Here is an 8,713-nt window from a genome sequence, read left to right as displayed (position 1 = left end):
CCACCGCGCGGCCCCCGCCCTCCGCCCCGTCGGCACGCGGAGCTGCTCGCTTCCCTTCCTTCGCCCTTTTTTTAGCAGCCCCCGGCCCGGACGGGAAGTCGGTGTGTCACGCAGCGCCGATAGCGGGAGGGCACTGCGACGCCGCGTCCTCACCGCGCTTCCTCCGGGAGGACGCGGAGCCGCCTCCCAGCCGGAGACAGCAGTGCTCAAAAAGGAAAGAAAAGGGGGGAAAAAAATTCAGAAAACAACTTCTTTGCACTCCTCTGGATAAGCCAAGTTCCTGCCCGTTATAATTATCCCCAACCTTTATTGTTCTGGGGGTAGATAAATAGGCGGCACTCGGCGCAGCTGCGGTGGGTGTTTCTCGCCCTGCTGGGTGTGCTGGGCTGCGGGATTTGGGATCCGAGGTCTGGGAGCTGGAATTGGAGATTTGGGATCTCGGGTTTGGGAGCTGGGCTGCAGCCATGCCCCTGGGCCAGGTGAATTTCTCTGAGCTGGGTGCAGAGGAGCCAACTGCAGGCGAGGAGAGCCTGGCCGGGGTCAAGGCACTGACGGCCAAACTGAAGCTGCAGACCCGCCGCCCTTCCTACCTGGAGTGGGAGGCACGGGTGCGGGGGCAGCCCTGGGGCAGGCCGACCCCATGGGGGGCAAAGGGAACCTCTGGGCAGCCCAGGGCTGAGCAGGACGGCAGCGTCTGTGGGTTCCCTGGTATGGAGGAGGCTCTGGAGTGGCTCAGGACGGAGCTGGTGAGTAATGCTGAGGGGCACGGAGGGATGGTGCCTGACCCCACAAGGGAGCCACTGGGGCTGCTCCCGCTGCAGCTCGGAGCTCTGCTCCTGCACCAGCACGGCCACCGCTTGTGGGGTTTTGCCCGGTGCTGCAGCTCTGACCTTCTACCCTGCCCAGAACTGTGGGTTGTGGCTCTGTACTTGTCACCCCTTCCTGCTGCTCTGTGCAGCAGCAACAGCCTCATGGGTGCAAATCTACCTGAGCGGATCGCAGTCCCCGTGTTGGCCTGTGCTGCACACGTGGGCTCTGTGCCGATCCCAGCACCACGTATCGCTGATTCCCTGGGGTTTGTCACCGAGCCCTGCTGCTACAGCAGCCCTGCTGGCACTGAGCCTCTGTCGGCTGCTGACAGCTCCATTCCCCCACAGCAGGAGCTGCAGGCTGCAGACCAACGCCTGGCACAGCAGCTGATGCGCCTGCGGGCACAGCTGAACCGGCTGAAGGTGGAGCAGGTCTGCCACCGGCACAAGGAGATGCTGGACGATGCCACCTTCGGCCTCGAGGGCTGCGAGGAGGACTCGGATCTGCTCTGCACCATCCCACCCAAGGCCGCCTTCCTGCTCTCCATGCCGCTCAAACACATCGGTGTCACTCGCATGAACATCAACTCCCGGCGCTTCTCCCTCTGCTGACAGCAGCGGGGCCCTGCGGGCACCCATGGGCGCACCTGGGGGTTGAGAGAGGCTCAAAGGTGCCCCAAAGTGCTGCAGGGACATCGGCTCAGGGCTGAGCTCCCTCACGTTTGTGCCACGGGAAATGTGCCATCCCCGTGGAGCAGCTGTGTGTGGTGGGGGTCAGACACGGGAGGATGTGGGGAGCAGCACTCGGAGGAGGAATAAAAGCCGGCGATGATGAGAAGGAGCACTTCCTGCTGTGCGCAGCCCGGTGCCCGCCTGCTCCTCCAGCGATGCTCCCAACCCCTTGGGGAGCCAGGAGGGCACCCGCTCCCAACTCTGCCCCGTGGGCTGGTTTTCTCAATGGTTTCTGCTTTGGGACGGATCCGTACTGGGGAAAAAGGGTCTCTGCTGTGAGGAACCCACTGCCAGCCCCTCCCCACGCACCCGGCCGCGGTGGGTGCTGGGGCTGCACTGCTGCAGGAAGTGCTTCATTGCCATCAGCTGCGTGGGTCGTGGGGCCTGGAGGTGCTGGGGGCTGTGCTCAGTGCTCAGCAGCCCCACTGCCCCACTTCCACCCCGGTGCAGGAGGGCTGGGGGCTCTACCTATGGCTGTCCTTGCTGCAGGGATTTGCTTTTCCATTTTTCCCTCTTCCCCTGTTCATTCCAAGCCCTTTGCCAAAGGAGCTGCCGCTCTAAGCATGTGACAGAGCACATTTTGCAAGTGCTGCCCAGGGGAGATACGGGGTGACCCAGGAAGCTGTGGGATCAAGGGACCATTCTGGGTTCTCGGATACCAGGAGGGAACAGGGAGAGCTGCACGAGCCCCGAGCCTGCGGCACATGGCAAGGGTTGGCAGTGAGCCCTTGCCCGGGGACACCATTGTGCTGGGGAGCACACTGGGCGTGGGGTTGAGGAATGTCCCCATAAGGGGGGGTGCAGCACTGGGTGCCCCCCGGCACAGCTTGGCGTTCTGCCTGCGCCACTGCAGAGCAGCTGGTGGGAACCTGCGGCTTTGCCTTTGATCATGAAAGCCGAGACAATAGCGCTGTGGTTGCTCTGCTCAGAGCTGTCTCCAAAAACCCAGGGCTGGTGGCACGGCACGGCCTGGGCACGAAGCATCCCCTCCAGTCTGTCCCCATTTCGGCTGTCACTGCGGCTCCTGGGGGACTGAGGTTTGGGGGTGTAGTGCTGATGGCCAAAGCGGGGCTGTGGATGGCCAAAGCAGGAGGTGTCACACAGCCCAACAGGGTCTGGTGGGGTACGGCACAACCGGAGCTGTCACTGCGATCCCACAGCACTGAGCTTTGAGAAGGGGGCTGTAAAAGGACCAGGGGGCTTGGCAGCCCTTTGGATGACAGTGTCGCACCCATCACTGCCCCCACACAGCACATGGCCCGTTGTGTGGCCCATCTCCACCCACTCACCTGGCCAAGGGGCTCGGTGCCCCCGAACCCACCCAATCCCAGGGCTGAGGGCACCTGGAGCAGGACCCCGATGCACAGCCCAGCTGGGGATGGCAGGAAGCCTCAGGGTTTGTCACCAGTGCTTGCGGTTGTGCGCAAGCTGTGAACCAGCTCCTCTAGAGCTTGCTCAGGAGGCAGGAAACCGGGGCAGGCAGCGAGCAAGAGCGAACAGCGGTGGGGAGTGCGCCCGTGTGCGGGGGCTCAGCTGCACTGCCGTGGGTCAGCGTGAGCCCACGGCCATGGGGAGGACGTGAGAGGGGACCATCACTGCTGCACAGCCATGGGAGTCTGAGAGAGCCGGTCCTCGTTGTGCTGCCCACAGGTAACGGGGTCGGGATGGAGCTGTGCAGCCAGCACTGCTGGGCAGGTGCACGTTGTGCTCACTGATGGTGCTCTGCAGACGGGAGGGAGCGGGGGCTCACCGCAGCAGGGTGGCAGTGATGGTGCTTGGGCAGCTGGGAGGCACAGATGGGAGCTCCCCGTGCTGGGGGATAGCAGCCACTCTGATGCCAGGGCAGCCGGTCCCTGTTTGCGGGGCAAAGCGGGAGATTTGTGCCAGGCCCTCACCCGTCTGTGGATGAGAGCAGCAGTTCAGTGCTGGTCCATCAGATCCCATCGCGGGTGGTTTCGAGCGCTGAGATGTGTCCGGTTTCGGTGCTGTTTTGGTGCAAACATCTCCGTGCCGTGATGGCGGCGTGGGGCGGCTCTGCCCTGCTGGCTCTGCACGGCGTCCAGCTGGATCACATGGGGACAGGCATGGGGTCAGCCCAACCTCAGCCCCGCTCACACACTGACCAACCACCATCAGCCAGAGGTGCTCATGCGGAAGGGCCTGCAGGAGCGGCAAGAGCAAGTGTGACAGTGTGACAGCTGTGCAATGCAGCCCATGCTGGGGACACTGCGAGGTGTCTGCGCACTGCTGGCGTGCAGCCTTCGTGCAGAAATTCGTTTGCACAGATGTAGTCACAAAACCTGACTTCAAACACTCCGATGCAGTGCGGCCCTCGCACTGAGCAGGTGGAACGGTTGCTTGGTGGAAATTATGCTGTGGCTTGAGTACATCAGAGAAAAAGACACAATAGCAGCACCTCCCTCCGCACCCCAGCTTCTTGCAGAGAGGAAAAAACACCTCCCAGGTCCCTCTGCTGTGGTGGATGTGCATTTGAAGTGCCACGGGCATGCTGGGAGCATGGAGGCTCTGTGTCTGTGGGGTTGGGTTTCGCTCAGCTCTGATCTTTGTCCCCATGGTGCCATTGCCGTCCCGCTCCCTGGGGCCGTGGCCGAGCTGCTCCAGGAGCGTTCTCAAAGCAGAGCGGGCAGAAGCGGGGCACCAGGGCCCAAATCATGGCACAAAGGGGCTCAGCTGCTCTCCCCTTCCCACAGCCTCTGCTCCCATTGGCCACGGCGGTGGTGGGCACTCTGAGGTGGCACTTTGGGGACAGCAGGAAGGCGGCACGGCCATTGCGGTGCTGTCCCCACTGCGGGGTGATGAGCCTGGGGTGCTCCCAGTGCGTGTGCATGGGTTTGGGTGTGCTCAGCGGCTGAAGGATCTGGTGGCACCCAGGGGATGCCACATCTCCCCCGAGATGAAGATGACAGAGGAGAAAAGAGTGACACCGATACAGAGATGATCACTTCCAGCAAGGCAGAAATGCGTGGGGCACTGTGAGCACAGGCTGGCGACACGGGTTGGGGCCATGCCTGTGTGGGGACCGATCCTCGTGGCGTGGGCGTGGGGATTCTGCAGAAAAGCATTTTCCAGGGCTGTGGGCCACTGTTTGCGTGTCTCAGCACCTGGGCTCCATCGGCTTTTGTGGGAAGGTTAGAGCCACGCAATGGGAAGAAGGCTCCTTCCACCCACTTGTGGCACCAGGGCTGGTGCTTGAGGTGGGTGTCCTGGAACTCTTCACCTTCTGTGCTTTTAATTAACGCAGCCAGGACGAAGGCAGGAGGAAATATGGCTGGTGATGCAATCAGGGGATACCCTTCAGAGTGTGCAGGAAGGGCTGTATGATGGGACAAGTAAGAGAGATGGATGCAGGGACGGGATGGACGGATGGATGTACAGATGGATGGATGTGGTAAACGGGATGAATGAATGGCTGCAGAGATGAGGTGGATAAGTGTGGGAATGGGGACGATGGGGCCGGGGGGGAGGGGGGAATGAAGGCTTCTCTCACTGCCTTCCATAGCCACCATGGGCTGCTGCTGCAGCTCAGACTATGATGACGACTGGATTGAGAACATCGACATCTGCGAGCACTGCAACTACCCCATTGACCCCGACAGCAAGCGCCAGGTGAGGGGGCAGCCACAGGACAGCCGGGGGTGGTGTGGGATGGCCAAGCCCTTGGTGGCATGACGGGATGTGGGGACTGCACTCATGGGCCCCCTCCCCTCCCTCACAACAGCTCATCCGCAATGGCTCTGAGGTGCGGGATCCCCTGGTGTCTTACGAGGCCACGTCTCCGCCGTGCTCCCCACTGCAAGGTACAGCCCGGCCACGGGGGGGGCTGCTGGGCGAACCCCATGGCCACCTCCACCCCGACCCTGCGCTCTCCCCAGACAAGCTCGTGGTGGCCCTGTATGACTATGAACCCACTCACGATGGGGACCTGGGACTTAAGCAGGGCGAGAAGCTGCGCGTCCTGGAAGAGTGAGTGACACCGACAATGTCCCCATGTCCCCGTGTCCCTTGGCCAGGGGGCCCGGCTCAGAGGGGCTCACAGGGCCGTGTCCTTGCAGGAGCGGGGAGTGGTGGAAGGCGCAGTCGCTCACCACAGGCCAGGAGGGTTTGATCCCCCACAACTTCGTGGCCATGGTGAACAGCCTGGAGCCGGAGCCGTGAGTAGAGCCGAGGGGCTGCGCGGAGCCGTGCCAGAGCAGCAGGAAGATATGAGAGCCCCAGCCCTCACCCTGCCCCTTGTCCTCAGGTGGTTCTTCAAGAACCTCAGCCGCAAGGATGCAGAGCGGCAGCTGCTGGCGTCGGGCAACACGCATGGCTCCTTCCTCATCCGGGAGAGCGAGACCTCCAAAGGTATCACTGCCAGCCCCGATGGCTCCTCCTGCACTGCAGTGCACAGAGAGCCGGGACCCAACAACCCTGTGCACTTCCCCCAGGCTCCTACTCGCTGTCAGTGAGGGACTTCGACCAGAACCAGGGTGAGACAGTGAAGCACTACAAGATTCGCAACATGGACAATGGCGGGTACTACATCTCTCCCCGGGTCACCTTCAGCAGCCTGCACGAGCTGGTGGAGTATTACTCAAGTAGGCACCGTCAGCAGCTGGTCCTGCCTGCAGGATGGATGTGGGGAGGGGGTGGGAGGAGAAGGACGCCCCGCTACCTGCGCCCGGGTGCAGTTCATGCCGGCTCCCCACGCACACTGACACCGGCTCTGCCTCCCCCGTGCTGCAGGCAGCTCGGATGGGCTGTGCACCCGCCTCGGCAAGCCCTGCCGGACACAGAAGCCGCAGAAGCCGTGGTGGCAGGATGAGTGGGAGGTGCCGCGAGAGTCACTGAAGCTGGTGGAGAAGCTGGGAGCCGGGCAATTTGGAGAAGTCTGGATGGGTGAGTCAGGGTGAAAGCGGGCTGCTTCCTCCCGGATGAGGGCATTGCTGTGCGCAGTGGCAGCCCAGACCCACAGCATCCTCGGGTCAACAGGAGCAGCCAGGCCAGCACAAGTCCTGTGCAACTTTGGCTTTTTACAAGGATCTTCCTCATGCAGTTTTAGGTTGGGATGCTCTAGGCAGATGGATGCAGCCCTCTCCCCTGCCTCCTTCACCATCCCACCATGTTACTGCTACCTGCCCCCATATGTGCTCACTGTGGGTCCTTCTCCTCCATCACAAGCTGCTCCATCTCCCTGCAGGTTACTACAATGGCCACACCAAGGTAGCCATCAAGAACCTGAAGCAGGGCAGCATGTCCCCCAGCGCCTTCCTGGCAGAGGCCAACCTGATGAAGAACCTGCAGCACCCGCGGCTGGTGCGGCTCTATGCCGTGGTGACCAAGGAGCCCATCTACATCATCACAGAGTACATGGAGAAGGGTGAGGGCATCCGGGTAGGATAACTGAATCGTTCAGGCTAGAGAATACCTCTAAGACAACCGAGTCCAACCCCAGCCCATCATGCCCGCTAACCACATCCCTCACTGCCTCATCTCCATAGTTCTTGTGCACCTCTGGGGATGGTGACCCCACCACTTCCATTGGCCTGTGCCAATACCTGGCTGCGATAGTGACGCCTGCACCATGACACTGAGACCCTGGGGTCAACCCTAGTGGGACAGGGACCTGGCAGGCAGTGTGATCTCCTGCTCCCCCCCACCCTCCCAGTGTCTGTGAGCACCCAGTCCCACACTGGTGTTACCCCGGGGCTCACTGAGACCTGCTGCCTTCACTGCAGGCAGCCTGGTGGACTTCCTCAAGACCTCAGAGGGCATCAAGCTCAGCATCAACAAACTGCTGGACATGGCTGCACAGGTGAGGGGCACAGGGCCACAGTGGGGGCTGCTGGGGCTTTCCTGCTCCACCTATTAAGTGTGATTATTATGATTATTTTGATCTGCAGATTGCCGAAGGCATGGCCTTCATCGAAGCCAAGAACTACATCCACCGTGACCTTCGGGCTGCCAACATCCTGGTGTCGGAGGCTCTGTGCTGCAAAATCGCCGACTTCGGGCTGGCGCGCCTTATTGAGGACAATGAGTACACAGCACGAGAAGGTGCGTCCGTCCTGCTGGCAGCCTGCGTGCCCCATCCGCCCCAAATCACTGCCCCCAGCCACGGGGGGGCTGCCAGAGCCCACCCGGCCCTGCCGCTGGTGGGGTCACAGCCCTACCTGGTGGCTGCGGCAGGAACAGGCACGCGGTGCCAAACCCAGCTCCTTCCCAGTGTGCAGCAAGGACAAAGGCTCGCTGTGCTGTCACACCAGGTTCAACACAGATGACCCGTAACGCTTATTCTTCCCCTCCTGCTATTTTTCAGGGGCTAAATTCCCCATTAAGTGGACGGCACCGGAGGCTATTAATTATGGCACGTTCACCATCAAGTCTGACGTCTGGTCCTTCGGCATCCTTCTCACTGAGATCGTTACCTACGGCCGGATCCCATATCCAGGTCAGGATTTCCCAGCAGCTGCACGGCAGCAGGGCTCACACACACGCAGGCGCACACCCACCCATGTGTGCATGCACTCCTGCACGCACACACGCTCCGCCCGGCCCCGCTGCCTGCCAGCCCGCAATGGTTCTGAGCTCTTCTCACTGCACGTGGCCAGCCAGGCCCAAAACCCACAGCGGGTGGGGGGGTCCCAGAGGCTGAGGGGCAGAGGAAGGTTTCCTACGGGGTTCACAAACGCAGGGCGCTCCCTGCAAGACCGCTGATGCAAATTCAGTGCCACTCATGCTGTCCCCTCGCAGGGATGACCAACCCCGAGGTGATCCAGAACCTGGAGCGCGGCTACCGCATGCCGCAGCCGGACAACTGCCCGCGGGAGCTGTACGAACTGATGATGCTGTGCTGGAAGGAGCAGCCCGAGGAGCGGCCCACCTTCGAGTACATGAAGAGTGTGCTGGAGGACTTCTTCACCGCCACCGAGGGACAATACCAGCAGCAGCCGTGAGGCCCCACGCTGGGCGCCCACAGACTCCACGAGCATCCCACGAGCACCGCCCGGCAGTGAACACGTTGTGCTTCCCAAAGAGCCTTGCCCCTGAATGGTGACATCCCCACTGAGGCGCCCGCAGACCGCTGCGCGCTGCTGTCACACAGCGCCGTGCCCACGGATGCCAGCTCCTCGCCCTGCCCCACAGCCCCGCACACGGCACGGAGCTCCCAG

At 62.1% G+C, this 8,713-nt stretch overlaps 3 protein-coding genes across 3 annotated transcripts in view; all 3 read left to right on the top strand.

Annotated features, from left to right (window-relative positions):
- Positions 1-6: 6 nt before the first annotated feature.
- FAM167B (family with sequence similarity 167 member B) lies at positions 7-1,650 on the top strand. Its single transcript, XM_003212597.4, has 2 exons — positions 7-746; positions 1,158-1,650. Exons 1-2 carry the CDS (start codon positions 465-467, stop codon positions 1,419-1,421), a joined length of 546 nt encoding a protein of 181 aa, XP_003212645.1. The 5' UTR covers positions 7-464; the 3' UTR covers positions 1,422-1,650.
- A 1,270-nt stretch (positions 1,651-2,920) lies between these two features.
- On the top strand, positions 2,921-8,707 carry LCK (LCK proto-oncogene, Src family tyrosine kinase). The gene is made up of 13 exons (XM_010723486.3): positions 2,921-3,191; positions 5,062-5,168; positions 5,281-5,359; positions 5,435-5,525; positions 5,615-5,713; positions 5,803-5,906; positions 5,990-6,139; positions 6,288-6,440; positions 6,742-6,921; positions 7,280-7,356; positions 7,445-7,598; positions 7,861-7,992; positions 8,295-8,707. The coding sequence occupies exons 2-13, from the start codon at positions 5,067-5,069 to the stop codon at positions 8,495-8,497; spliced, it is 1,524 nt and encodes a 507-aa protein (XP_010721788.1). The 5' UTR covers positions 2,921-3,191; positions 5,062-5,066; the 3' UTR covers positions 8,498-8,707.
- Positions 8,592-8,713, top strand: part of EIF3I (eukaryotic translation initiation factor 3 subunit I) — a 4,087-nt gene continuing 3,965 nt past the window's right edge. The window contains exon 1 of the mRNA XM_010723500.2: positions 8,592-8,637. Coding sequence (XP_010721802.1) covers positions 8,592-8,637 — 46 coding nt within the window. The remainder of the gene's footprint in view (positions 8,638-8,713) is intronic.

The sequence above is a fragment of the Meleagris gallopavo genome, chromosome 25 (genome assembly GCF_000146605.3).
Source record: "Meleagris gallopavo isolate NT-WF06-2002-E0010 breed Aviagen turkey brand Nicholas breeding stock chromosome 25, Turkey_5.1, whole genome shotgun sequence".
Classification (NCBI taxonomy): domain Eukaryota; kingdom Metazoa; phylum Chordata; class Aves; order Galliformes; family Phasianidae; genus Meleagris; species Meleagris gallopavo.
The sequence above is the reverse complement of the archived record's forward strand: the minus strand, read 5'-3'. Positions and strand labels throughout refer to the sequence as shown.

Coding starts and splice junctions, on each gene's coding strand:
- FAM167B (XM_003212597.4), top strand. CDS start 465: ATGCCCCTGGGCCAGGTGAATTTCTCTGAGCTGGGTGCAGAGGAGCCA. Junction 747..1,157: donor AGTGGCTCAGGACGGAGCTG/GTGAGTAATGCT, acceptor ATTCCCCCACAG/CAGGAGCTGCAGGCTGCAGA.
- LCK (XM_010723486.3), top strand. CDS start 5,067: ATGGGCTGCTGCTGCAGCTCAGACTATGATGACGACTGGATTGAGAAC. Junction 5,169..5,280: donor ACCCCGACAGCAAGCGCCAG/GTGAGGGGGCAG, acceptor CCCTCACAACAG/CTCATCCGCAATGGCTCTGA. Junction 5,360..5,434: donor GCCGTGCTCCCCACTGCAAG/GTACAGCCCGGC, acceptor CGCTCTCCCCAG/ACAAGCTCGTGGTGGCCCTG.